The 24,309-nt window shown below is 52.0% G+C and overlaps 13 protein-coding genes across 13 annotated transcripts; 7 read left to right on the top strand and 6 right to left on the bottom strand.

The window, feature by feature from the left end:
- Window positions 1-141: 141 nt before the first annotated feature.
- On the bottom strand, window positions 142-807 carry NCS54_00237300 (Cupin-2 domain-containing protein; the record flags this gene model as incomplete). The annotated part of the gene is made up of 3 exons (XM_053147973.1): window positions 142-465; window positions 525-658; window positions 720-807. 3 exons carry the CDS (start codon window positions 805-807, stop codon window positions 142-144), a joined length of 546 nt encoding a protein of 181 aa, XP_053003948.1.
- A 743-nt stretch (window positions 808-1,550) lies between these two features.
- NCS54_00237200 (PKS-ER domain-containing protein) lies at window positions 1,551-2,641 on the top strand (the record flags this gene model as incomplete). The annotated part of the gene is made up of 2 exons (XM_053147972.1): window positions 1,551-1,927; window positions 1,999-2,641. The coding sequence occupies 2 exons, from the start codon at window positions 1,551-1,553 to the stop codon at window positions 2,639-2,641; spliced, it is 1,020 nt and encodes a 339-aa protein (XP_053003947.1).
- Window positions 2,642-3,560: 919 nt separating this feature from the next.
- Window positions 3,561-4,462, top strand: NCS54_00237100 (Hypothetical protein; the record flags this gene model as incomplete). The annotated part of the gene is made up of 2 exons (XM_053147971.1): window positions 3,561-4,096; window positions 4,144-4,462. The coding sequence occupies exons 1-2, from the start codon at window positions 3,576-3,578 to the stop codon at window positions 4,460-4,462; spliced, it is 840 nt and encodes a 279-aa protein (XP_053003946.1). The 5' UTR covers window positions 3,561-3,575.
- A 425-nt stretch (window positions 4,463-4,887) lies between these two features.
- Window positions 4,888-6,487, bottom strand: NCS54_00237000 (Hypothetical protein; the record flags this gene model as incomplete). The annotated part of the gene is made up of 4 exons (XM_053147970.1): window positions 4,888-5,828; window positions 5,879-6,064; window positions 6,111-6,396; window positions 6,443-6,487. 4 exons carry the CDS (start codon window positions 6,485-6,487, stop codon window positions 4,888-4,890), a joined length of 1,458 nt encoding a protein of 485 aa, XP_053003945.1.
- Window positions 6,488-6,816: 329 nt separating this feature from the next.
- NCS54_00236900 (FAD-binding-3 domain-containing protein) lies at window positions 6,817-8,309 on the top strand (the record flags this gene model as incomplete). The annotated part of the gene is made up of 5 exons (XM_053147969.1): window positions 6,817-6,856; window positions 6,910-6,947; window positions 6,994-7,588; window positions 7,644-7,928; window positions 7,981-8,309. The coding sequence occupies 5 exons, from the start codon at window positions 6,817-6,819 to the stop codon at window positions 8,307-8,309; spliced, it is 1,287 nt and encodes a 428-aa protein (XP_053003944.1).
- Window positions 8,310-8,615: 306 nt separating this feature from the next.
- On the bottom strand, window positions 8,616-10,016 carry NCS54_00236800 (Hypothetical protein; the record flags this gene model as incomplete). Its single annotated transcript, XM_053147968.1, has 1 exon — window positions 8,616-10,016. The coding sequence occupies one exon, from the start codon at window positions 10,014-10,016 to the stop codon at window positions 8,616-8,618; it is 1,401 nt and encodes a 466-aa protein (XP_053003943.1).
- Window positions 10,017-10,499: 483 nt separating this feature from the next.
- Window positions 10,500-11,910, top strand: NCS54_00236700 (Hypothetical protein; the record flags this gene model as incomplete). Its single annotated transcript, XM_053147967.1, has 4 exons — window positions 10,500-10,984; window positions 11,034-11,126; window positions 11,173-11,258; window positions 11,309-11,910. The coding sequence occupies 4 exons, from the start codon at window positions 10,500-10,502 to the stop codon at window positions 11,908-11,910; spliced, it is 1,266 nt and encodes a 421-aa protein (XP_053003942.1).
- A 200-nt stretch (window positions 11,911-12,110) lies between these two features.
- NCS54_00236600 (Mannosyltransferase) lies at window positions 12,111-14,121 on the bottom strand (the record flags this gene model as incomplete). The annotated part of the gene is made up of 4 exons (XM_053147966.1): window positions 12,111-13,208; window positions 13,259-13,678; window positions 13,739-13,997; window positions 14,054-14,121. The coding sequence occupies 4 exons, from the start codon at window positions 14,119-14,121 to the stop codon at window positions 12,111-12,113; spliced, it is 1,845 nt and encodes a 614-aa protein (XP_053003941.1).
- A 458-nt stretch (window positions 14,122-14,579) lies between these two features.
- On the top strand, window positions 14,580-16,259 carry NCS54_00236500 (H/ACA ribonucleoprotein complex non-core subunit NAF1; the record flags this gene model as incomplete). The annotated part of the gene is made up of 1 exon (XM_053147965.1): window positions 14,580-16,259. The coding sequence occupies one exon, from the start codon at window positions 14,580-14,582 to the stop codon at window positions 16,257-16,259; it is 1,680 nt and encodes a 559-aa protein (XP_053003940.1).
- A 325-nt stretch (window positions 16,260-16,584) lies between these two features.
- NCS54_00236400 (Peptide hydrolase) lies at window positions 16,585-17,957 on the bottom strand (the record flags this gene model as incomplete). The annotated part of the gene is made up of 3 exons (XM_053147964.1): window positions 17,700-17,957; window positions 16,900-17,637; window positions 16,585-16,848 (listed from the first exon to the last, which is right to left on the bottom strand). The coding sequence occupies exons 1-3, from the start codon at window positions 17,874-17,876 to the stop codon at window positions 16,585-16,587; spliced, it is 1,179 nt and encodes a 392-aa protein (XP_053003939.1). The 5' UTR covers window positions 17,877-17,957.
- A 1,315-nt stretch (window positions 17,958-19,272) lies between these two features.
- NCS54_00236300 (Hypothetical protein) lies at window positions 19,273-21,141 on the top strand (the record flags this gene model as incomplete). Its single annotated transcript, XM_053147963.1, has 1 exon — window positions 19,273-21,141. One exon carries the CDS (start codon window positions 19,273-19,275, stop codon window positions 21,139-21,141), a length of 1,869 nt encoding a protein of 622 aa, XP_053003938.1.
- A 215-nt stretch (window positions 21,142-21,356) lies between these two features.
- NCS54_00236200 (DNA replication complex GINS protein PSF2) lies at window positions 21,357-22,165 on the bottom strand (the record flags this gene model as incomplete). The annotated part of the gene is made up of 2 exons (XM_053147962.1): window positions 21,357-22,001; window positions 22,052-22,165. The coding sequence occupies 2 exons, from the start codon at window positions 22,163-22,165 to the stop codon at window positions 21,357-21,359; spliced, it is 759 nt and encodes a 252-aa protein (XP_053003937.1).
- Window positions 22,166-22,992: 827 nt separating this feature from the next.
- On the top strand, window positions 22,993-24,135 carry NCS54_00236100 (Hypothetical protein; the record flags this gene model as incomplete). Its single annotated transcript, XM_053147961.1, has 1 exon — window positions 22,993-24,135. The coding sequence occupies one exon, from the start codon at window positions 22,993-22,995 to the stop codon at window positions 24,133-24,135; it is 1,143 nt and encodes a 380-aa protein (XP_053003936.1).
- Between the last annotated feature and the right edge of the window lie 174 nt (window positions 24,136-24,309).

The raw sequence follows: 24,309 nt of genomic DNA, 5'->3' as shown, positions 1-24,309 counted from the left end.
TATTTTTAAGGGTTAAGGAGCTGGGGCGTCTCCACTCTTTTTTATCTTCAGTCTAGATATATCTGTCAGGTACATTGGTCATAACCGCTTCAACACACAAGCAAAAGCAGAGTTAGGAAAAACAAGATAACTCTCTACCCTTCACTCTTTGTCCTTGTCCTCTTTCTTTGCAGCTGCTCCCTCCTCTAGACGCTTGACTTCTTCTTCACTAAGCGGAATGGTCGCAAAGCGGCGTAGAGCAGCAATGTTGGCCTCGGGGGTGAGCTCCTTACCACTGCCAATCAGAGCTTCGAGATGCTCAAAGTAGCGAATAAAGAAACCGGGTGTGGCTGTATTGATAAAGATAGCCTCCTCGTCAAAAGGGTTGCTGAACTTGTGCGGCAGGCGAATGGGAATCGTTAGCATCTCGCCAGCCTTACAGTCGACATCGGGGCGGCCCGGTGAGTGGAAGCGGACAGTGCCCTTCTGCAGTGCAGCTCTGGTCAGTTTATCCCATCGAGAGCGTGGGGGTTCAAGTGGCTTGCCTTGACGTAGAAGCCCTCGTCATGCATCTCGTGAAAGTGAAAGACGGGACCATCAGACTTGGGAGGGAGCAGGCTCTCGATGACGGCTAGCCGATACTGCGTGTTGGATCCATCTTCAATAGGGCGCCATAGATCTACCTTTGACTTAGAAAATCCTACTATAATTGAAGCATGTCAGAATCTTGAACTACTTACACTGTCCAAGCCGTCGCCAAGGCACTTCCTCTGGCTTGAAGTGATTAATCCGGAGCGTTTCCGCATAGGCCTCGGTAGCCGAGTCCATGACGAAGCAGCAAGTCCTCTTAAACTCAACTGTTGGTTGGACGCAGAAGCGGAGCTCTAGTGCAGCAAGGAACAGGGGCCGTTGCGTGAAGCCGGAGTTAGAAGTTAAGGATTTCCTCTTTGGGACGAGTTGGCGATGGCTTCGACTGGCGAGTTATGCGGATCCTTCATTATTTTATAACATTTCTTAACGCCGATAATTCCGCTTCTCTCATTCTATACACTACGGAAACCTACAGACTCTGTAACCGGCTTCCGACAAATGCCTTCATCTGGCTCCCGAATGAGTTGGCTGGTAAACTCGAAAGACGGCTGCGTAAGCTCATGACGACGACGGACACAGTCTTCAAGTATCAAAATCCTCTGAAAACTCCCAAGTCGGCTCCCGTGCAACTTGCAATAATGTTCTGATAGTGCAGTCTAATGCAGCCGCAACTCCAAGACATAAAACGGGCTTGACTCTTCAGCGACGTTTTGGGTATGCACTAAGTCCGCCCACGGAGCACGAGGCGCGAGGGTATTTTTGTATGATGCTGTGTACTCTTGTTCCTGCCTCGAATTGTCTCAGAGTTAATCACTTCTTCCATTCAGTCTCTTCTCTGGTGGCAGTGAATAAGAGATGGGACGCGTGAATTCCTTTCTGCCCTCTGCGCACTTACTCCTACGCAATCATCTCACCTCTTCAACTTTCGCATCTTTTTCGAGGCCATCAATTTCAAGCTTCTATACACTTCACCCTCAATCATGTCCGACACGATGCTCCAGTACCAGTCCGTCAAGCAAGGCGGTCCCTTTGCTCTCGCCACGGTTCCCAAACCCAAGCCCGAACCGACTGATGTCTGCATTCGTATCAAGGCCGTGGCACTCAACCCCCTGGACTATAAGATGTTGACGCGCGGAGAGATGGTCAGATCTTGGCCTGCAGTCTTTGGTCTCGACGGCGCCGGCATCGTCGAGGAAGTTGGTGACGAGGTCACTGACTTCAAGCCGGGCCAAGAGGTCTTTGCCCTCTGCGGCATCGGCGGCAAGACAGCTGGCTTCCAAGAAATCGTCACTGTGCCTCAGCATTTCGTATCTCAGAAACCTGCATCGCTCACTTTTGAGCAAGTTGTGTCTCTCCCGTGAGTATACGCCTACGCCCTCATTGCCCCTGAGAACCACGACAGGACGGTCAACTCATGTCGTGTTCTAGTATCTGCTATCTAACCGCCGCGGCCGCCATTCTCGTTGGCCTCCATGTTCCAATTCCTCATATCTCGTCAAAGGCACCTGGCGAGCCCGTCTCCCCACCCGGAAGCGTCCTTGTTCTTGGCGGCGGCTCAGCCGTTGGAGGAGCCGCGATCCAGATGCTTCGGTTTGCCCTCCCCCACGCAACCATTCTCGCCACGGCCTCCCTCGAGCATTCGGAGCGCCTCAAATCTCTGGGCGTCACCGAAACCATTGATCGAAGATCATCTTCGCTCGTTTCTGACGTCACGGGAGCGGTTCCAGGGGGTGTTGACGCAATCCTCGACTGTGTCACCGCTGCTGCAGAAGACCCCAACCTCTTTAAAACATTGGGTAACAACGGCCCTCACCTATACTCGCAGGTGTTCACGGGAATCAAAGTTTCCGCTCCCGAGGGCGTCAACCAGGCCGTGGTTTTCGGGCGCAACGTCTTTGACGCTCCCGGCGGAAAGGGGGCAATGGCAGGTCTCGGTAAACTTTTGGAGGAGGGAACCTACAAGCTGCCTGTCCCCATCAAGGTCATTGGCAAGGGATGGGATGCAGTTGGTGCCGGGTTACTTGACTTTGAGGCCCGCAGCAGCGGAGAGAAGCTCGTTGTAAGCCTGTGAGGCATTACGCCAACTCCCTGTTGAGCATTCCACTTGCCCTCTCATAGGTCGAATGGGTTGGTGGCCGAATCGGTAGAGAAAACAGTTATCAACACATAAGTGTCTTGAAATTCAAGGGAGTTTAAGTCATTAACGATCAGGACACAAGTTATGTGATGTCAGTCCCTAGGGTAGGTAGACTCTGGCTATGTACAACACAAATCTTGGCCTCCCATTATCTGATACTGGGTAGTGATTTATTGCTTCACTATCTCATTAAACTTCATATCTTAGTCCCCCGCATATCTTCTAAATGATTAATCACAGCCCCTAAGATATTCTGTTGGATCAACTAGAGTAGTGTTGAGGATGGAAGACGTTGGAACATTCACACAGCCATAGCACAAGCCGAAAGCAGTGTCTTGGACGCAGAGTAACATATAAAATACAAGCTTTGCCATCCAGGTATGAATTAACACAGATTTACACAAACCACGGTAACTGGATATGTGGACATGTGCTAGCTCTGCTCATACCTAAGGAAAGCTCATCAACTCATAGACGTCACGACTTACAACCCCTGAATGGCATGTTTGCTCCCTATGCAAAGACACGCTGCCGAAACGGAACTCCAACTCGGCGTCCGTTGCGGAATCCTCGGACGTTCACGACATGCATGCATACCCAAACAAACTAGCCCTTGGCTGCACCACCTATACCAGACTCTCGGGTCCGGACATCTCGTATTCCGTCTCCCATAGACCATCAGATAAACGTGCTTTTGATAGCACCCGGGTTCCGCAACCCGCACCTTCTTGAGGCAACCCACTACCAGCAGACGTCGTGAATCGTATAATACCTTGGTGTTGAAGCAGTACACCATCATCTGACAAAACCTAAGTTTCACAGGAAAATCATTCCCATTCTTGTCTTTGTTCTCCCCCAATTGCTCATCATGGTCGTTATCCTTCCCCGCTTTCATCTCATTGAGATTGAGGACTACTCGTGGTGCCCAATCTGGCTCCGCGAGTACGCCCATCGCTCCCTGGCCGCCGTTTGGAGTACTGTTGGGTTCAACAGGACCACCTCCACGGCTGCACAGATGTGCGATGTCATCACCGCCAACCTCCCCGGACATCCAAGCGAGTATCACTTTGTGGATGCCTGTGCCGGGGCTGGAGGTCCGACTCCCATCTTTGAGGAGGTTCTCAACGAGCAAATGGTCTCAGAGGGGAAGCCTCCCATTGAGTTCCTGCTCACGGATCTGTTCCCGGATCTGGACGCTTGGAAGGCCATCACCGCTAAAAGTGACCACATATCGTATGTGGAGAAGCCGGTCGATGCCACCAAGGCGTCGAGATACGCTGCCCGTGACAAGAAGGAACTTCGTATCTTTAACATGTGCTTCCATCACTTTGACGACGCTGGTGCTCGCAAGGTGCTTCGAAGCTGCATTGAGGAATCTGACGCGTTCATGTGAGTGTATTGTCAGTTGTTCATGTTGCTAGAACTAACAAGCGCAGGATCTTTGAGCTTACTCACCGAACGCCTTCATCACTCATCACCACCACCTTTGTCATTCTATCTCCCTTTGTGACTACTCTACTCTGGTGGTGGTGGTCTCCCATGCACCTTTTCTTCACTTACATCATACCTGTCGTTCCTCTGTTCTTTGTAATCAACGGCTACGTCTCTTGCTTGCGAGGTCGTACTCCCGAGGAGATGTTTAAGCTTATCCAAGCAGAGGGCATTGACACTACAGGCTGGAGGTTCACCAACGGCGAGACACGTGTTCTCCCTCCATTTGGGACCATCTACCACTTTATTGGAACCAAGGAGTGAGTGAGGACTAGATACTGCATTGTAGACTGGGTTTTGATGGGATAAGAGAAGAGGTCAGCTGGAGGGTAGAGAAGACAACAGACTGAGGCATGTAGTGAGCTTCAATAGGCCAGCAGAAACGGAAGACTCTAGACAATAGAGTGCTATTTGAAGAGAAAATATTACGTCGAAAATTTTCAATCCAGAGCCCATAAAAGTGCCGTTAACCCTTCAGGCAGTCGCTTTCGGAATAGATCTAGATTGCATACGTCAATATGGCTTCAATAAGAATCCAGGACATATACCTAGCATTGCAGATCAGCTATTTTTCATAATCACAGGAACAGGGAAGAAACTATTGACAACTATAACTTAATCATGGCAGATGAAATATTCTGCAGCGAAGTCAAGTAATCCGCCCCTCATTGACCACATGTCTCTCACACTCAATTTGCTCTAGGAGAGAACTTGACCATCAACGGCGGCTTTATCCAGAACCCGTAAATCTTCTGCCCATCCATCCACCCTTGAGACTCTGGCAAGAGCTCCATGTCAAACCTCCACAGCATCCTCGCAAGGATCAACCTCAGCTCTGCCTTGGCCAAGTTCTTGCCGAGACAGTTTCGGGGCCCGACTGAAAAGGGCTGAAAAACTGCTCTGCAGTCTCCTTGTTCGTTGAGCCATCGCTCTGGTAGAAACTCTGAAGCTTGGCCAAAGTTCTTTTCAGAGTGGTAAGCAGCGAGTTGGTTAACGCCGACAATAGTGCCTTCGGGTACGAAGAGGCCGTCAATGGCCTCTCCACCAGGGGGTACAACCCTTGGGAGCGTGGCTGCAACCGGTGGGAATAGTCGCATAGACTCTTGAATGACTGCACCCAGGAGTAGTACTCTGTCATTCGAAAGCGCCAAAGTGGTAATGTCCTCCTCTGCTTCGAACTCCTGTCTGATGCAGCCCTGAAGCTGTTGATAGACATCTCGATGCGTCAATAGGAGATATATGGTACCTGCCAAGGCCGTAGCAGTGCCATCTGATCCAGCTATCGCGATGCTAAAAGCATCTACAACCATCTCATCAGGTGTCAAGCCTTTGCCCTCATCCTCGGCAGCCAGCACATGGTGCCAAAAGTCTTTGCGATCGTCGGTTGGGCCTCGGGCGATTCGAGCTTCTACCATTTCCTTTGCGCGCATGGCGTTGGCAAATCGGGAGTTTTGTGACCCTCGCAGGAAGAAAAAGTATCTCAGAGAGCCGAAGCCATAGTATTGTACCATTTGGCTCATGATCAACTCTCTAGATACACCTTTGATGCATGCCACAAAGGGGTGAGGTTCTCCGGCGTCAATGCAAGAAAAGTCTTGGCCAAAGGCAAGCGATCCGATTAAATCAAATGCTATAGAAACATCAGTACCTAATGGAACTCCAAGGGGCCATCCAACTTACTCGTCAGGGGAAACCATTTCGCCAAGTCCAAGGGGCCATCCGAGCAACGTGCTTGTAACTGGTCAAGTAACTTGGTGCAATATTGGACAAGAATGTCTTCTTGCTCACGGAGAGCTTTTTCAGAAAATGCGTGGGAAAGAAGACGTCGATGTCTAGAATGTGTCACGCGATCCGCCGTCACAATGTCTGGGTTGTCAATACCAGAACCACCATCGTTAAGGAGCAAGCTTACTAGGTACCCCCGTCGGTGTGACCAGGGAAAAGATAGGATCTTTGGTCATCTCAACAGTTCGATGGCCGTATATAGTCTTCCAAGCCGTGTCAGAAGTGTACGATACCTCGTCTGGTGCCACTCGAACTGCCGGGCCATATTGACGGTGAAGTTCCACCAGTCGATGGTTCAGCTTCCCTCGGTATTGATTCCAGCACCAAGGGATTCTCGTCGCGGCCCACAAATTTGGACCCGAGTGGTGCCTCAGGGGGTGCAAAAGGACGTTGTAGATGATTCTCAGCAAGGCCTAGCAGTAATTAGCAGGGGCTGAATGTAGACAATTCGCAACTTACAAGCAAATGCAGCGCCGCTAACAACCACAATCCTATGGCCAGCATGTTGATGAGATTTGATCATTCAGTGAGTTCATTGTGATTCAAAGGGCCATGCTTCTCAGCAAGTCTCTAGTAAATGGGCTCTAATGCTTCCCCTCGGTCACATGCTGACCATAACGGACATGACCAACCTGGAAGACGGAACACGAAACGGACTTGAATGGACTTCGGCTTCCGAGCTGGGTTCCTTCTTACGGCCTTGGACAGTGAAAGTGGTGCCGGAATAGAGTCAGTCGTATTCAAAAGCGCCCACGCTGCAGCCTCAGAGCCCTGGCCTACCAGTCTCTACCGCACAGCCTCTAGACTTTTCTTACAAGCTACAAGCTATCAAAATGGCCGACAAAGACCTCCACGTCATTATCATCGGCGCTGGTGAGTAACCCCAGAATCCGTTGCATGGTGGCACAGTACTTAGCTGCTTCCAGGAATCACTGGCCTCATTGTGGCACAGGGCCTCAAGAGGGTATGTCTCTCCTCGATAATTCTTACATCTATACTAACACGGGTAGTTGGGGATCCGCTACTCAATCTTTGAGAAAGAGGTTTGCCTCAACTACCGCAGCAATGAGTGGACAATGGCAATACACTGGGCTCTGGACCGCCTGGAGAATATCGTGCCTCCTGAAGTCTTCTCCCAGATTCCACTGATCTCGTGTAACCCAGCCGTGCCCGTCGAGGCCGGTGGGCTCTATCCCATCATTCAGGCTGAGACGGGAAATCTTCTCACCGGCGTCCCTTACGAAAAGGGGCTTCGCGTCTCGCGGAGCAGGATGAGAGCTCTTTGTGCTGAAGGAATTGAAGTTCAGTATGGTAAAAATCTGGTCGACGTCGCCTTCAATGAGTCTGGCCAAGGTGTCATTGCATCCTTTACTGACGGCACCATTGTCTCCGGTTCCATCATTGTTGGGGCAGATGGTCCTCATTCCAAAGTTCGAGAGTTTGCTATGGGAAGCGCTGAGGAGGCAGCTGTCAGCAAATTCCCTATCTTCCACACAAACATGACAGTCTGCTACAATGATGCAGAGAAGGCCAAGTATGTGCGACGAGATTACCCTACGAGCTTCCTAGCTCTTAGCAACCAGTCATTTCACGCCTTTCAGTCCAGTAGGTCACAGCCCGTGGTCCTTTTTGCTTGCCATTACTAACTGGCTCTCTATAGTCTCCAATATGCCAGATGGTCCAGATCACCCCGAGTCGTGGATCTTCCACATGGCCATGGCTTGGATGGGCGATTCTAATCACAAGCTCACCTATCCTGAACGACTTGCCCTACTCAAAGAGCGAGCAGCAGGGATGGGTGAACCTGCTCGATCGGCATTTCTCTGGTTGCCCGAGGACACCGAAGTCCATAAAGCTGACATTAGCTACTGGATCACAAAGCCGTGGAACAACCACGATGGAAGGATAACACTGATCGGTGATGCTGCTCATCCAATGCCACCATGTAAGCCAACATTTGTAACGTCCCACAGAGGCGCAGCACTGACAGGCCCCAGATCGTGGTCAAGGACTCAATCACTGCATCTGCGATACTTCATACCTCATGGCTGGATTAGAGGGCGTTTTCCGCGGGGATACGGAGCTCAGCGATGCCATCAAGCTCTATGAAGCAGATGTGATCCCTCGGGGCCAAGAAGAGGTTAAATGCTCGGTTGAGAACGGCTACATGCTTCACGACTGGAAGAAGGTCGAGGCTAGCCCAGTCTTCACTCGGGGATTCAAGCCAATGGAGGGACATGATTCAGAGCCCAAGGAGCAAGAGAATCTTGGCGAGAAACTCAAGGAAGCGGAAGAGACGAAGATGGCGATTTCTACCGAGGTTTAGTTATGACTGTGATAGGCGCACATATTTCTCACGACTAGGGATCTAGCAGGACAATGAAAGAGAGAAAGTAAGGACATAAAGTTTTAGACTGCAAGATGTTCAAATTTCCAATATTATAGACCACGAAAGTCCATCAAGTTCTTCAAATAATGATACCAAGAAGTTAATTATAAGCTCGTTCCAATATCGAAGAGAAGGGTCAAGAAATGTAGACCAAAGAAATTAACAGAAAAATTAAGGCAAAGCCCACTAAGAAGAGGCTAATTAAGGGCAGTGACCAACGTCCAAAGCAGCGATTTAAACACTTCACTCGTACATCTTTTCCACGAGATGATCTGTAAAGTTCCATAAAGCACCAGTCGAGTGCGAGACAAAAGTGGCACCAGAGTACCAAGTACTCTTGTAGCCTTGAAGATCGTCGAGTTTGTTGTAGAAGCCGTTTGCAATATCGTCGACCGGGACGTGCAGATCAAAGGGGGCGTGACTCGAATACGCCAGCAGCTCAGCAGGATCAAGTTTCTCTATGTTATTTCCAATAACGGAGAATCTGACTCTGTCAAAGGTGCGTAGCATATTCTCTTTAACTTCCGAGTCGGGAATGTCCTTGTCGGAGCTGTAGCGAACTGCGTAGAGGCCCGGTGTTTCAGTGGGTGACATCTCAAACAGCGCCGGTAGTTGGGGGAGATTCCACGGAGCATCTGGATCCGCGTTCTGGTACGAGAAGCCTTCAGGAAGACCTTCAGCTCGAATTATGGCGACATACCATCCCGTTGCAGTGAACTTGCAGAAGAGGTCCTCCTCTCTATCACTCAATCCGAACGGTTCCATGTTTCGCACCATCGACGGGATCGTGATGAGAAGTTTCCTTGCTTTGATGTTCACGACACCATCTGGGGTATTGACCCTAAGCCAAACTCCTTTAGAGTCACGGCGAGCCTGAGAGACTGTAGAGCTCACAAACACATCAGATCCAAGGTACTCATGTGACTTCTCATAGAGCTCATAGTTGTTCCCACGCACGGGAACCAGGGCCCCCTTGGATTCAGGGCTTATGATCTCCAGGTACCCACTGTTGAGATACCTGAGAACGTATAGCGTTGCTAGATTAGGCAGGTCTCCAAGGCCTTGAAGGTGAGAGAACACGTTGTAGGTAGTCTCCTCCAACTTGTACTTCTTGACCCAATCTCGAAAGGGGAGGAGAAGGTCCTTTGGGACCGGGTCAGGGAGGCGAGTCGAGTAGTATAGGTAGGGATACTTTTCAGTCTGCTCTCGAATCCCTGACAGGTCCATCGAGAAGTCAAAGTCCTTGATAGTGCGGCCATTACTGAAGTCGACATAGCTTGTAGGGCCGAAGCCACCCTCGGGTACTGGAAAGTTGACAATGGGGATATCAAAGCTCGCGAACTGGTCTCTAGTGACTTGCTCGTCGCCGTAGCCAATAACACCATAGTTGATGGTGATGTTGGAGTCGGGCACCTGATAGGTCACTGTATGACCTCCAAGAAGCTCGCCTTTCTCGATGAGGGCAACCTTCTTGCCCATCCTCCGCAGCTTGACAGCTGCAAACGTTCCAGAAGACCCTCCCCCGATGACGACGATATCCTTGTGAATAGTTCGACTAGGGCCTTTGGTCGATCTCACAGAGGCAACGTCAGCAGTGGCAAGGCCGAGGCCAGCAAAGAGTGACAATGTAACGAGCGGTCTCATGCTGAATGGATGGTGCTGCAGGGACTTGGAAAGAAATGATGACAAGCGGATGACCAGAGTGAGAAACATGGCCGGTGACGAGGCCTGTTTTGATGCTTTTCTATGCAGTGACACCCCTATTCCCAGTCGCTCTCGGGATGTCATTCTCGCGGCTCTGCATAAGCCCAGCTGCAACATTGTCGTGAAGCATTACGCCTCTGCAGTGATACGACCCGTCAAGCTTCATCTCTGACCGCAACTTGATGAACCTTGGGATATCTCCAGTTGACAGCCGGAGCTCGGAAGCCGGTTCAGTATCTGGCCTCACGGGGATGAATAAAGAAGACAGACATTCCCGCTCCGACGCGCAGGGCGAGAATTGAATTATTGGTTTCCCGGTCATGCAAGATGCAAAACAGCCTGCAATGCTTCAGCAGTGAAATTCCCAAACCCTGACAGAGTCCAGGTTCACGACTTGAACACGAGCTGCCGGCGTATGCCACCATGGATCCGAAAGACATTGCCCCCCTCTCCCAGGAGATTGTCAAAGAGGCCGAGCTGCTGGAGGAGCTACTGTTCGAGGATGGGAAAGATGAGAGTCCTGAGGCGCTACTATGGAATCATCCACCTCGTGGCTCCGATATTGAGAGGAGCCAGTCCAAGCTACTCGGTCTCATCCAGAGGCTGAGCAGGACACTTCGAGGTCCGCAAGACTTCTTGCATGAGTTTGTTGCATCCAACTGGGACAAGGGCGCACTTTACTGCCTTCTCGAGTGCCGTGTCTTGGACGAGATTCCCCTAGATGGGCAAGCGACTCTTGCTAAGCTCTCGGAAAAGACTGGGATACCAAGAGATAAGCTGCTCCCCATGCTACGACTTGCAGCATGTGACCAGATACTCCTCGAGTCATCAGAACAGGTCTTTCGTCATGGCGTGATCTCGCGCGAGCTGGTTCAAGATCCCGGCCTGAAGGCCTTTATCGGATTTCAGTGAGTACCCTGAAAGTTTTAAGTAGCGTCTGTACTGATGCAAAAGCAGACTCTTTGAAACGAGAGTAGTGAGTACTCATCTCGCAAACTCACTCAAGAAACCCAACCCTACCTGGACAGGCCACTCTGCCTTTAAACATGCGTGAGTGTCCCATGTCAACTCAAGAACAAGACGTTGACGGTTTCAGATTCGGACAGTCGATGTATGACTGGCACAGTAGTCATCCTGAAAATGGCGCCAGGTTTACTGCTGCGATGCAAAGCGTCGCAGACTGTGAGTTTTGTCAACCCCAAGGATCCCAACATGCCCGTTAACACCGATAGTTCTGGATCCTGGAAACCAACTCCTCGAGGCCTGGTTCAGCGAAAATATCGAAAAAGCAACTTGCCCGAGAACAGTCGTGGACCTCGTCCGCAAACCAGAAACAGCATCACGATTCCTCGCAGAAAAGTTCCCTACGCTAGAGCTCGAGGTTCAACAGCTTCCAAAAGACGTAAGCCAATTCGCGCTCGAGGACGAACCAGAGACTCCTCGCGTCTATCTCTTCAAGTCGATACTCTGGAACCTGCCAGATAGGGAGGTAATCTGCATCCTCAGCAACCTCCTCGTCGCTACGAGAAGGTCCAAGAATTCCGTCATCCTGGTGAATGACCTCTTGTCTCCTCCGCCAGGCACCTTTGAGCCTCATGTAGACAAGGCGTATCGTAGGCGAGATGTCACCGTCATGGCCATGCATAACGCCAAACTTCGCACAAAGGATGAATGGGATGCTATCTTTCGGAAATGTCATCCAGGCATCACAGACCCCAGACAATCCAAATACGATACCCTCCGCATTGGCATGACGAAGGGATACACGTCCCACAGTTGCCGTGCGCAATGGGAGTTGAAATTGACAGGGCGCTTGGTACCTGATGGAAGGTAGCCCGCTGAGATATTCTCACGTTGCAAGCATGTTGGGCTTGAGCTCGTCTTTGAACGGCCGGTGCAGATCCAACTCACCAGTAAACTCGACAAGTTAGTTATACATACATTCGTCTAATTCTATTCAATGACACCTTTGGCCTCTATGATGAATACATTCTTTGTTACATAGCATTTTTCAGCGCTGAGATGCGAAAACGCTTAGTTGTCTGCGGGTTGCTCAGGTGCTTTTTCTGTAGAAGGCTTCTTCTTCCGTTGCAACAAGCAGTGTCGACCCCATTTTCTCTTCAAGTGATCCGGAATGGCCTTGAGATCAGGGATCCATAGAGTCCTCGCCAGCAAATGCGTATTCGCGGCATCGAGGAATGGCTCGCACTTGACAATCTCCCAGTTCTCCTGGTCTGCGATGTAGTCGGGCTCATTTGGCGGCAGGGGGTCCCTCCGCTCAGGATACTGCGTGTCGACGAGGAACGAGCACGCACGAAGCTCCGTGTACTTGCCCACATCCTCCTCGTTCTGGTCGTTCATGCCAGTTGTGGGCAGCCAAGTGCCGCTCCAGAAGCCGAAGCCAGTCTCAGCCTCAGAGAACTCGCCAGGGAGGAGACCACGGAATTCAGAGCGAACAAACTTGGCGTGGATATCCCTAGGGAGGAAATAGGATGAAGGGAAGCGGTACCACTCCTTGCCGAGGCAAACAGTGTCCTCTTCGCGGCCCAGGGGCGCTGCTCCCTCAGCGCCCTCCCAAAGAGGAGAGTAGATGCTCATGGGTGCAGAGTACGCTGACCAAATACCGTACACTCGGAAGAGGGCGACATCAACTGACAGGATCATGGCAATGGTGACGAAGAAGAGCTTCAGGCGCGCCGGGATCTTTCCAATCAGTGTCTTGGGGTCAGAGTTACCCAGGGCGGTGAGGATCATGTGCAAAGAGATGGCAGAGTTAAGCGCGAGGAAAGGATATGCCGGGTACATGAATCTCTCCTCCTTGTGCGGCTGCGAGCTGAAGATGCCGAGCCACATGTAGAAGGGGGCGAGGAACACAATAGTTCGCAGACCAGACTGGAATCCCTGGGCGGAAGGGGAAATAATTTTCTGAAGAATGAACAGAGGCAATGCCGCAAGAGCGAGAATGAACCAGATGTTGAAGTTCAAGGCCAGGTTCTTGAAGTAAAAGCTCCAGGGCTCGGTTCCATACAGCTCAGGGCCGCTACTGGATGAGAAAATATTGTACTTGACAATATTCCAAGTCACGACAACCTTTTGCTTATAGAAGAAGAGGTTCACGATGAAATCGCTCGCCTAAAAATCTTGTAAGTCATATTTTCGTCGAATGATGGAGGTCATCTTACCAGAAGCAGAATCGCAGAAACAACACCACGACCAACCCGGACAAAAGCTTCCCACCAGGCAGTCTTGGTACCGAAAAGGACCAAGACAAGCTCCTCAAGCATAAAAGGCGCACAGAGAGCTGAGGCAAATGGCCACCCCAGGATTCCAGCTGCGGCAAACCAGAACATGCCCTGGGAGGTCTTGAGGCCACCCCGCCAGTTCATGAAAGCTGCAGCTCCCAAAGTCACCAGGTACATGGCGAAGCTGGATGGGAGGAAAGCGGTGCTCGCGTGGAAGTTCCCAGGGCTCATGACAGTGGCAATGAGGTAGAAGAGACCGATCCGGCTGTTGAGCGTTGTGCTGGTGACCAGGAAGAGGACGGTCTGACAGAGGGCGCACACAAAGGCCAATCCAAAGCGAATAAAGAAGAACTCGCCAATCTGATCGATTCAGCGTCAATTGAGTTCCAACGTTGAATTTTTTTAAAGAGCCGCTCATACCTTTGTCGAGTGTGGGAGTAGTCGGCGCACATTGCCCACAATGGCGTGTAGGGCGATATACAACCAACTCCGGATCGCATAGTCGGGCGAGTACTCCCACGTCTGAAGACCATAGCCATGGGAAAGATAATGAGTCGGCTCCCAGTAGTTAAAAGTTTCATCGCAGTCTTGAATCGGCGCAAACCAGGCGGAAACGAGGGCGGCGGCGAGGAACCAGTAAAAGGCAGAGATGGGCTGCATCGAGTAGGCGCTGGGAGCCCTAGGAAGAAGCCAGTTAGCACCTAGAAGCTCAAGCAGAAGCGTTCTACATCTTACTTCTTCTTTGCATGGCTCGCCGACGGGTGCACAAACTGCCGCCTCTGCGGCGCCGTGTTTGGAGCCATTGTTGTCGAGTGATGACGGTTACAGAGTGAGGAATGCTGTCGTCATGGTGGATTGGAGCTTCAACCGTTGGGGAGAACGGATGGAGACCCTGGCAATCATGCTAACGAATTTACCGAGGCTCTCACCGAGGTGAAGGGTAGTGGGGTGATGAACTAGCGCCATCGCGGGACCCACTCCTTATCGCTCACCTTGATTTTTTCTTTCCTGCCGCTAAAGGGTCCTTGAAGTCGGCGCTCCTGGGCAACCCAGTTTCTTCCTCGACAAGTTTTGCGCTCGCCTTGCGCTCAATTGAAACCACTTTTTTCTTACTCAAAAAGCTTGTTATAATCCTTTAGAAAGAATCTCAGTGCTATCATTTCTTTCTTTATCATCCCATCATCCTTTACTCGTCCTGTCGCAACCCTCTCCGCCTCGAGCTCAACACCATACATTCTGAACACCGCTCCGCCTCGACAACATGTCAGGCTTTCAGATTCCAGGCCTTGGCCAGGCCAAGCCAAATGAGACACTACCCCCTCTTCCTGCCGATGTCCTTGTTGCTGCCGCAAGTGTACAAGGCACCGAGATCACGAACCCCGAGGCAACCAACCAAACATCAGCACCCGCCGCCAAGCAACCAAAGTCCTCCGAGGCTCAATCTACGCCAGCAGCTGCAGAGCCCGAGTCCATGGTAATTGATCAGCCCGAAAGCCCTCCTTCCCTTACCGGTGCCCTCGAAGCTGCCCTTGGTGGTCTCGACAACACGCCCACGCAACCAGCTCCTGCGGCAGCTACCGAGAACGTCCCACTCCAGAACGACCAAGGCGAGAACCCCGAGTGGGAGGTCGATTCTTCCCCCTACGAATCATCTTCAGAGTCTAGCAGCTCCGATTCCTCCGATGACGACTCCGATAATGAAGGATATGAACTCTTGGGTGTGGAGGAAACTGCCCGCTTGCTGATGCAGGCCGAGGGAGGTTCCGACGATGAGGGCGAAAGAGGAGGAAAGGGTTCCAGCTCTGCGCAGGTCCGTACAAAGAACGAGGTAGCGGAGGAGGTCATTCCCAAGCCCGAGGTCACCATCACCCCGGAGATGAAGATCGAGGAGCTGGGAGCGATCGAGCACATCGTGGAGAGCATCATGCTCGTCAAGGCCATAACACCTGGAGAATACCAGGTACTAGATACAGGCTCAGTCCTCTGCACTGCTGAGCGGGTCGTCATTGGCGCTGTCTCAGAGACGATAGGAAAGGTTCTCCAGCCCATGTACACCGTTCGATTCTCATCAGAAGACGAGATCAAGGAGCTGGGCCTCGAAGTCGGCACCAAGGTCTTCTACCCCGTCGACCATGCCTCATATGTCTTCACCGAGCCCCTCAAGAACATGAAGGGTTCCGATGCCAGTAACCTCCACGATGAGGAGGTCGGTGACGACGAGATGGAGTTCTCCGATGACGAGAAGGAGGCCGAGTATAAGCGAGCACTCAAGCAGAAGAAGAAGGACAAGTGGAAGAAGAACGACGCAAAGGCCGGCAGGGAGCCTCACCCGCTGCGACAGGAGACGCGACCGGATGGCGGTCTCAACTACGACGACGATGACGACGGTCCCTATAAGCCCCTCGCTCGACCGCCAGGTTACGGTAGCGGGCCTCCCACTACCGAGACATACGAGCCACCACCTGGCAGAAGCTTCCAGCGGGGCCGACGAGGTGATTTCAGGGGTGGTAGGGGAGGGCGAGGTCGTGGTTCCGGCCGTGGCGGACGAGGCGGTTTCAACCAGCCCCGAGATGGCTACTCACTGCCCCCTCAAGGACAGCAGCAGCAACACCAGCAACCTGCTCCTCCAGCCCAATGGGGCAACAATCAACCTCCATCCCAAGGCACTGCCGCGCCGGCTGTGCCCAACTTTGGCTTCCAGTTCCCCGGCTGGCCTCAGCCGCCTGCCCCAGCGAACACCGGCGCTGCTGGTGCGGCTGTTCCTCCGCCGCCTCCTGGATGGCCGAACGCTCAGGGTCAGCAAGGAGCCAACGGCGGAGCCTTTGTCAACCCTGCTTTCTTTGCTGCCTTGATGTCTACTATGCAGGCCCAGCAAAATGGTCAGTCGCCATGGGGACAACAGCAGCCCCCGAACAACGGGAATGGAGGTCAAGGTCAGTAATTACAAGGGCCTACCAATTTTGAAGCCAAAGAAGCATTCAAGGCGCTGGAGTTCTCGTCACGAGGTATTGGTTTTAGGGATAGACAAAAGCAAACACAATTTCATATCAAATGTCAAGATATAATACCCAATCCATCGCTGCATGCACACACTTATCGTTCATAGAAATGGTCTCAAATTGATAGTAATGCTCATCTAAAACTGAATCTACGTAATCTCGTATGCAAACCCGTCGCTCATAACCAATAATCTAGACACATGATCCGTAGGATGCATTTGTCCTCTAGCAAACCCAAATAACACGCCAAGGAATCTATCAACTCCTCTAGAGATCACCCCGATCCTCGGAGCTGTCAGAGAAATCGTAGAAGCCCAGCTCATAGACCAGACCAAGAGTCATGCGGGCATGCTCAAGCATATGGTCGAAAGAAAGGTACTTGATGTTGTCGTCGGTGGTGTGGATATGAGGGTCGGAGTACTCAAAGGCGGACTCGATAACGAAGGCGGAAGGATAGCCGGCCTTGGAGGCAGAAGCATGGTCAGAGCAGGCATAGCCACACTTGGTCTCGACCCAGGGAATGTTGCAGTACTAGATAGAGGTTAGCGAAAGGACGTAGTATTAATTTAAGGGCAGACAAACCTCTTCAACAACGGTCTTGATGAAGGTAGTCAGACCAGGGTCGACGAAGTCGGTGATGACACCAACGCTCTCGGGCTGACCGGCGTCAAGGGTCTTCTGGACATAACCAGTCATGTCCTGCTGCAGCATAGCCTTGACGTCGCGGCCGCTCTGCTCGTATGACTGGAAGATGGCCTGGCTACCGAGCAATCCACCCTCCTCGGCAGAGTACCAGTGGAACTCGATAGTGTTGGGGGCCTTGCCGTCGACAACATCCTTGGAGTTGAGGAGAGCACGGAACACCTCCATGATGGTAACCGTACCGCTACCATCGTCATCGGCGCCAGGAGCGGCTAGGATGGAAGGCAGGAACAGGTTGATGGAGTCTTGGTGAGCGCCGATAACAACGGTGCTGTTAGACTGACCGGGGATGGTGGCAATGACCGAGTGCTGCTGCCAGGTGTGGGGGAAGCTCTCGGCATAGACGGTATCCTGGGCGCCAGCGTCCTTGATGATCTGGTTCACCTTCTCAAGAACCCAGTCAGAGGACTGGAGACCGTACTGGGACTTGTAGTATCGAGTGTGGAAGCTGGTCAACTTTTCGAGATTGGCCTTCATGTTCTTCTTCTCGAGGTTCTTGGAGAGGGCGGCAACTTCATCCTGCTTGACGCACTTCTTGGGGAAGGAGACGGTCTGGGCGTTGAGGCGCGTGGAACCGAGTGATGGGGTATCGGTGATGTCCATGAAGCGCTGGCCATTCTATCGAGGTATTAGCGGACTTGTCGGGGTGCAACTATCGTGCCCTAGGACGGTATACGTACGCGACGCAGCTCCCACTTCTGCTCCTCAGTAACCCATTGGGTCTTGCCGGGCGCGGTCTCGATGAGGTAGAGCTCGTCAGGCTTGAGAATGACGTTATCGGCCTCGACAGTTTCGATGAACCGAGCGGAGATGGCGGGCAGACAAGCCGCCAGAAGAGAGGCTTGGGAGAACTTCATATTGATTAGGATGATAGGTTGTAGGGAAGATGATGCTAGGGAAAAGGAATGGGGGAGGAAAGATGGTTGAGAGAGGTTGATGGAGGAGCTGTCGGAGAAGCCTTGGATCGGAGGCAGCTCAAGCAGGTACCATGACAATCACGTAAGGTGCCTGCCGTTTTAGGTTCATGCATCGGCATGGCTTGGTCGTGTGACGCACCCGGAAGCTACGATGTGGAGACCCGGTTGCTATGCGGGGGGACCTGAGATCCATCTCCTAGCATCTCACGGTGTGCCTATCTGTAAGATTCACGGGCGGATATATAGATAGATATCGGAGACTCTGATAAAGACCATTCTCCTCTCTCTCTTATTCTTTTGTTGAACACCTCAAGTTGCCATGTCTTCTATCGACATTTCACACCAAAATTCCCATAAGACATCCCGAGGCCGCCGATAACGGTGGAGCGTCTGTGGGCCAATCAGATCGCCGGGATCAATGCGCCATGTGCGGCATCATCATGGGAACTGTTGGGGGAGCACTCATGTTAACAGTCATGGATCAATGTGCCTATTGGTGGGAGGGATATAATGCATTTCATGACCAATCATGATGAATTTCTTTATTCCATGCCTGACAATAGCTTTGTCGAGCACGATCCCAAGGCTCAATGGCCAGCTTCTTTCATCTTCAAAGGATGCATTCCGCCAAGTCTACTACCACTAAGTGCAACTTGCATGTTACTATTTAATATCTACAGAGCATATGAAACAATTGACACGGCCATGGAGATCCCTTTCTCATAGCTACAAGCACAGAATATACATATTCTGCCTACATATTAAGAGAGAACATGTATCTTGTTCGTTCCGTTTCGTTGACATCCATTCATAGCCACCACCATCTTACATTCATGTCCTTCTTCTCCATTGTCTAAAAAAGGCCCATGTGTCATAGTCTTTTCGTCTTCCCTTCAACCTCCTTCCAAAATTGCCTTTGTTCACCTTCTTCATCCCCAAAGCAGCGCCATGAGAACAAGACATGGACGAAAAGAAGCCCAAACGAGTTTCTGAGAGGGTGCCTTTGTTGCCTAGAGAGATCCATGCTCACCAACGAAAGACCCTCATGTTCAATGACTCTTTAGTGTTCATGGTTTACCAGCACCTTTCATCATGGGCTCAAGGGAATCTTTGTTTGGAAAAAAGAAACTCCAAACGGTTCTGACAAGGAGCAGGCTTCGGGGGCATATTCGTATACTTCAAATCAGTAATAAAAGATGTCGTTTGTCTCCCAATCTCAGAACATCATCACACAGCTCACCATCAAAAGCATACAGCGACAGTTGAGTTCTGACAACTCACATCTTCCTATAATCTATACCCAAAACACTGATTTCTTTCCCCATCAACCATCACAATGCCTTCCAGAAGGAACACTTCAGCTGCTAGCCAGCCTGCAATCGTCACGCCGACCGAAACACCCCTGCGGCAGACCCGAGCTCGTTCGAAGCTCAACAATGCCCCTCGCCTCATGACTGGTCTCGATCATCGTGGACGAGCCGTTGACCCCCTTTCGACAGACCCCGAGAACATCATCTTCGACCATGTGGTCAGGAAGCTTCGTCGCAAGAAGAAGATCATCTTTCGGCACAGGAGCGAGACTCCCGAGTCTCCAACTGATAATGTCAAGGCTGCGAAGCGCGCCCAGCTGAAAAAGAAGGTTCCTGCCGTTTCCTCCGCGTCGGTTGCTTCTTCTTCTCATTCTCGATCCACGTCCTCAAGCTCATCCGATCCGGATTCAGACGGCGGAGTGCCCCTTCACCCTCAGCCCTCCTCCTCAAGCTCCTCCGACTCAGGCTCGGATGGTGGTGTGCCCCTGACTTCTCGATCACCGTCCGAGAGCTCTTCGGACCCAGATTCAGATGGCGGCGTGCCCCTCAATTCTCCAAGCCAGTCTTCGTCTTCTGGATTTGAGAGCGGCTATGCCACCTACGGCTCCTCAGCCTCCGCTCTCTCTCGCGGATCCCTCTTGCCCTCGGGTTCCTCCCACCATTCCGGTGCTTCTCACCACTCGGATCACTCCGGCTCTGGTCCCTCCGGTGCCGGTGCCAGTGCACCTTTGGGAGATGATGACCTGGGTTGGGCCAGCCAGTCTCGGCCTAGTCCTCCCATTCGGGGTACACCAAACCAGCCTGAGCCCGGTGAAAGACTTCCACCTCGGGTCCCTTGCCCTACCCCTGCCTCAGATGCCAGCGAGGACACTCCCATGGAGGACGGCATCGAATCAATCAAGAGCCTTCCCCTTCTTCCTAGTAACGCTGTCCAAGGTTTCGAGTTTCGGGATAGGTTTTCGAGCCGATTTAGTGAGCCACCCACAAGGAAGTCCAGTCCGGAAGATGTCAGGTTCACTACCGTCGACAAGACTGGTAGCACCGTTGCCGTGGCAGGTGATTTCAACCCGCCAACACTCTCCGACGATGACGAGGATCAACCACCTCGGGCAGCCACACGTCGCACCCGGGCCAGCTGCGCTGGTGACTCTCTCCGTAAGCGACGACGATCTAAAGACGACGGCAGCGCTCCCCAGGCAGCCAAGAAGCCCCGAGTGGAGGAACCTATCTCCTTCTCTCGCACATTCAGTCTTCCCTACGATGACCAGAGCGATATCGTGCCCCAAATGCTTAACCGCGTTGAGGAGGAGGAGGAGGAGGAGGATATTTTCTACTCCCCCACGTACGATATCCCCGTCACCGAGCAGAGCGACATCAACCTGATTCCTTCGCCGGTGCTCACCACTACCAAGATCCCCGGGCTTGCCTTCCTGGAGACCCAGAATGTAAGCATCACCACTGACAACACGAGCCCCAAGGCTCTAACACCTATCGAGGCCCCGGCTGATTTCGACAGCGAAATTCCGGGGCTATACGGGTCTGGTAAGAGACCGCGCCTGCACTATGACTGGTATGAGCAGTACCATAGGCTTGGCCCCGATTGTGAAAAAGTCCACGGCTGCCAACACGGCCAATTCTGCCACCAGTGCCACGCCGACTGGCACAAGGCCTGGTCCCATTTCTTCAAAAGGCAAGACGAGGTAGACGATGAGGTGGCTGCAACGACCAACTATGACATCCGCAAGGGGTATTTGGGGACGGCACTGGGATTCGAACATAGTCCAAAGCCGGTGATTGAACCAATCCCTCCCCGTGGGGGCAAGATACGAACTCATCCTGCTCGGATTGCCAAGGAGAAGCTGGCTTTGATGAAGAAGATGGCAGAGTCAGGTTGAAAGAAGAGTGAAGGATCTGGGTGTGCATCGGATTGGAGTTCATGGGTTGCTTCTGCTTGCTTTAAATAATTAGACTTAATGTTCGTTATATCATTAAACTGGGAGTTCATAGACAGGATAATAACTGGTTTTGACTTACACTTATCGCCTTTCCAATACCTCCCATGCTTTTGCGTCTCGTTTGTGAATTAAAAATGGCCTCGCCGAGTCTGGGCTCACAGTCCCATGTCCTCGTCGCTCGCCTCATCAGACTCCCGGCCGCCACGTTCTTCATCTTCCTCTCTTCGTGACACTTCCACACTGGCACCGATCTTTCTCACTCCTTCAACAACACCAATGACAAAGCCTCTGCTCTCCGCAAGCTCCATAGCGCCCACTCCTCGCAAACTCATGACGCCGTCCACGCCGCTCTCCAGCTGAGCCGTACTGGACCGCATCTTGGCAGCTCTCACCTCCTGCAAATCACGTAGAAGAGACCGCACCTCGGATGAGGATGTGATGTCATCTTGGGCGTGCGCGAGGAGCATCTCTGCGACCTCGAACCAGTGGTAGGGCAAAGCTCCTGGAGGTGCTTCTGAGGTGCAAGAGGGCAAAAACGGTGGTGACAAAACAGTATCATCCATTCCAAACGGGTTTAATCTTCGCGCATTTCCTTGGCCGTCCGCTCGCACGGGTGGTGGTGGGGGCGGCGCCCAGCCCTTGGGGTCGATATTGATTTCGTGATTGATGATGTCGCGTAGCGAGTCGGGATGGAGCCAAGGCGGCGGCAAAATGTTCGCTCGTCTCTGCTTCTTGAGTAGGATCGCAAGCCATAGCGGCAAATTACTTCGATGCGGCGGTCGAAGAGTCGGTGTTGAGCCCTGTGCACGAGGTCAGAAGCCAAGCATCAACGCGACGGGGGCGCGCTCACACCAAGAAGATCAATGCTCTCGAGGCGCTGACGGGGAACTACGGTGACGAGCTCCATTTCGCACAAGAAGGCGACCTCGGAGGGGATCAGCCCCGAAGGTAGCGGCAATGCCATTTTCAGTCGACGATTTCGAGGTATGAAGTTGGTCAAGTTGAGTTGATGGAGGAATTTCACAAGCTACAAAAAGCTGCCCCTCTTCGCGTTGGACGTTGCATTGACCGAGTCAACCCCACCACGACTGCAGCCACACATTCTATCTATTATCGATTGGACTCGATCTGTGACTTGAGCAATCATTTCTCATTTCGCCGGCTTTGTCTTAAGAGACCTTAAGGTCTTTATCCTGAGCTTGCCACCTATCAACGGCTCTAATTTTTCCAAAGCTTCTATAATGGCCGGTGGTGAAGTGCTCTGCTCTCCTCTTACACCTGAAGCATAAACTCAGATGTTTGTCAAAGAATGAGGTAGATATTCCCGTTTTGTTTCATACGTTTAACGGTTTATTGTTCCCCATTAAACATGAACATTCTAGAACCGTTATAAACGCGCCCTCCAGCTGTCAAATGTACCTTGACATTGTCTTGTCCGATGTACCATTCTGTACTCCAAGTACCTGTAGCAGATCAGCCGAGGACCATTCAAGCTTACCCTCTCCCAAGCAACACGTGAAGATGCATCTATACATTTTCAACAACTCATGTCATCTATACATCCATGATAAAACACCTGAGGGCCCTTTTTCGCTTGACCGAGTGCGTCATCGGCGTGTGCAGGGTAGCGTCGGTCCCCCACCTCCGATGTGGGGCCGCCGTGTAAAGGGCGCGGCCAACATCGGGACCGGAGTATAAGTAAATCATTGAACAAGATACTACCTTTCACTAACTCCAATCTCACTAGTCACTTCTCTTCTACAGCTTCAGTTACTTCATACCAATCCAATCATGGCCTCCCACAAGGACCTCCCGCCCGTTTCCTCCCCATCCCTCATCCTCGCAAACCCCACCTCTGAGGAGCGTCTCCGTGTCTGGAAGGCCACCCATCCCCATTGGGGCCCTGCTCTCACGATTGAAGACTATATCCGTCGTGAGGATGACAACCTGGAAGCTCCTCTTTCTCGGGACGGTGGTGTCATCAGCTGGATCTTGACTGACGGCAACCTCCCCGCCGATGGCCGCCCAATCCTGTCTTCCTGCGAGACATACAAGAAGAGAGCTCTTGTGTCTAGCAAGGAGGGCGCTGTTAGAGAGGGTACCGCCTATGGTGTGGCTAGCGTCTTTACTTTTGTCGAGTGCCGAGGAAAGGGATACGCCAGCAAGATGATGTCCTTGCTCGCAGAGGAACTCCGAGGCAGACAGCAAAAGAACCAAGGAGATGCCGACTTCTCAGTTCTTTGGTCAGACGTGGGCAAGAAGTTTTACAATGCCGTAGGATGGAAGCCCTTTGAGAGCACATACCTCGAGCTCCCAGCCACCAAGAACGAGCCAACTTCCAACTCGGCCCTGAAGCTCATCACCGTGGACGACCTCCCCGAGCTGGCAGACCGAGATGATACGCTCATACGAAACAAGATTGCCTCCTCATCCTCTCAGATCCGCGCTGCTATACTCCCCGACCTCACAACCCTTAGGTGGCACCTTCACCGCGAGAACTTTATGTGCAAGCACATCTTCTCTCGTATTCCTACCACCCACGGCGCAATCTACACGCCCTCTGACGCCCCCAACTCCAGAATTTGGGCTATCTGGACCCGGAGCTTTTACGGAGGCCTGGAGAAGCCAGAGAAGAATACTATTCACGTCATCCGCTTGGTGATTGAGGATGAGAGCATCTCAGACGAAGCGCTTGCTACTGGTCTCCGAGCCATTGGGAACGCTGCCCAGAAGGAGGCTGCCGAGTGGTTGTGTTCTAAGGTGGAGATCTGGAACCCTGAGGATCGGATTCGACGGGTGACTGAAGGGATTCAGGAGCTTGGAGCCAAGTTTATCGTCAGAGAGAGCGAGAACATTGCCAGCATGCATTGGTTCGGAGAGAACTCAATCGAAGAGGTTGAGTGGGTTGCCAATGAGAAGTTTGCCTGGTGCTAAACCTGGCAGCTAATTCCTAGGAATTGGTCACTATAGACGTTGAAAGAATAGAAAAGAGGTGTTAGGTAGACCAACGAGATCCATAAGCATTCGTCATCTCTACGATCTATCTTCTGTTCTACGTGTTGTTCCCATTTTCCACTCCCACCCGCTCCCCTTTTCATAATCACATCA

The sequence above is a fragment of the Fusarium falciforme genome, chromosome 2, assembly GCF_026873545.1.
Source record: "Fusarium falciforme chromosome 2, complete sequence".
Lineage (NCBI taxonomy): Eukaryota > Fungi > Ascomycota > Sordariomycetes > Hypocreales > Nectriaceae > Fusarium > Fusarium falciforme.
Note: the sequence above shows the minus strand (reverse complement) of the source record. Positions and strands in the feature narration are given on the sequence as shown.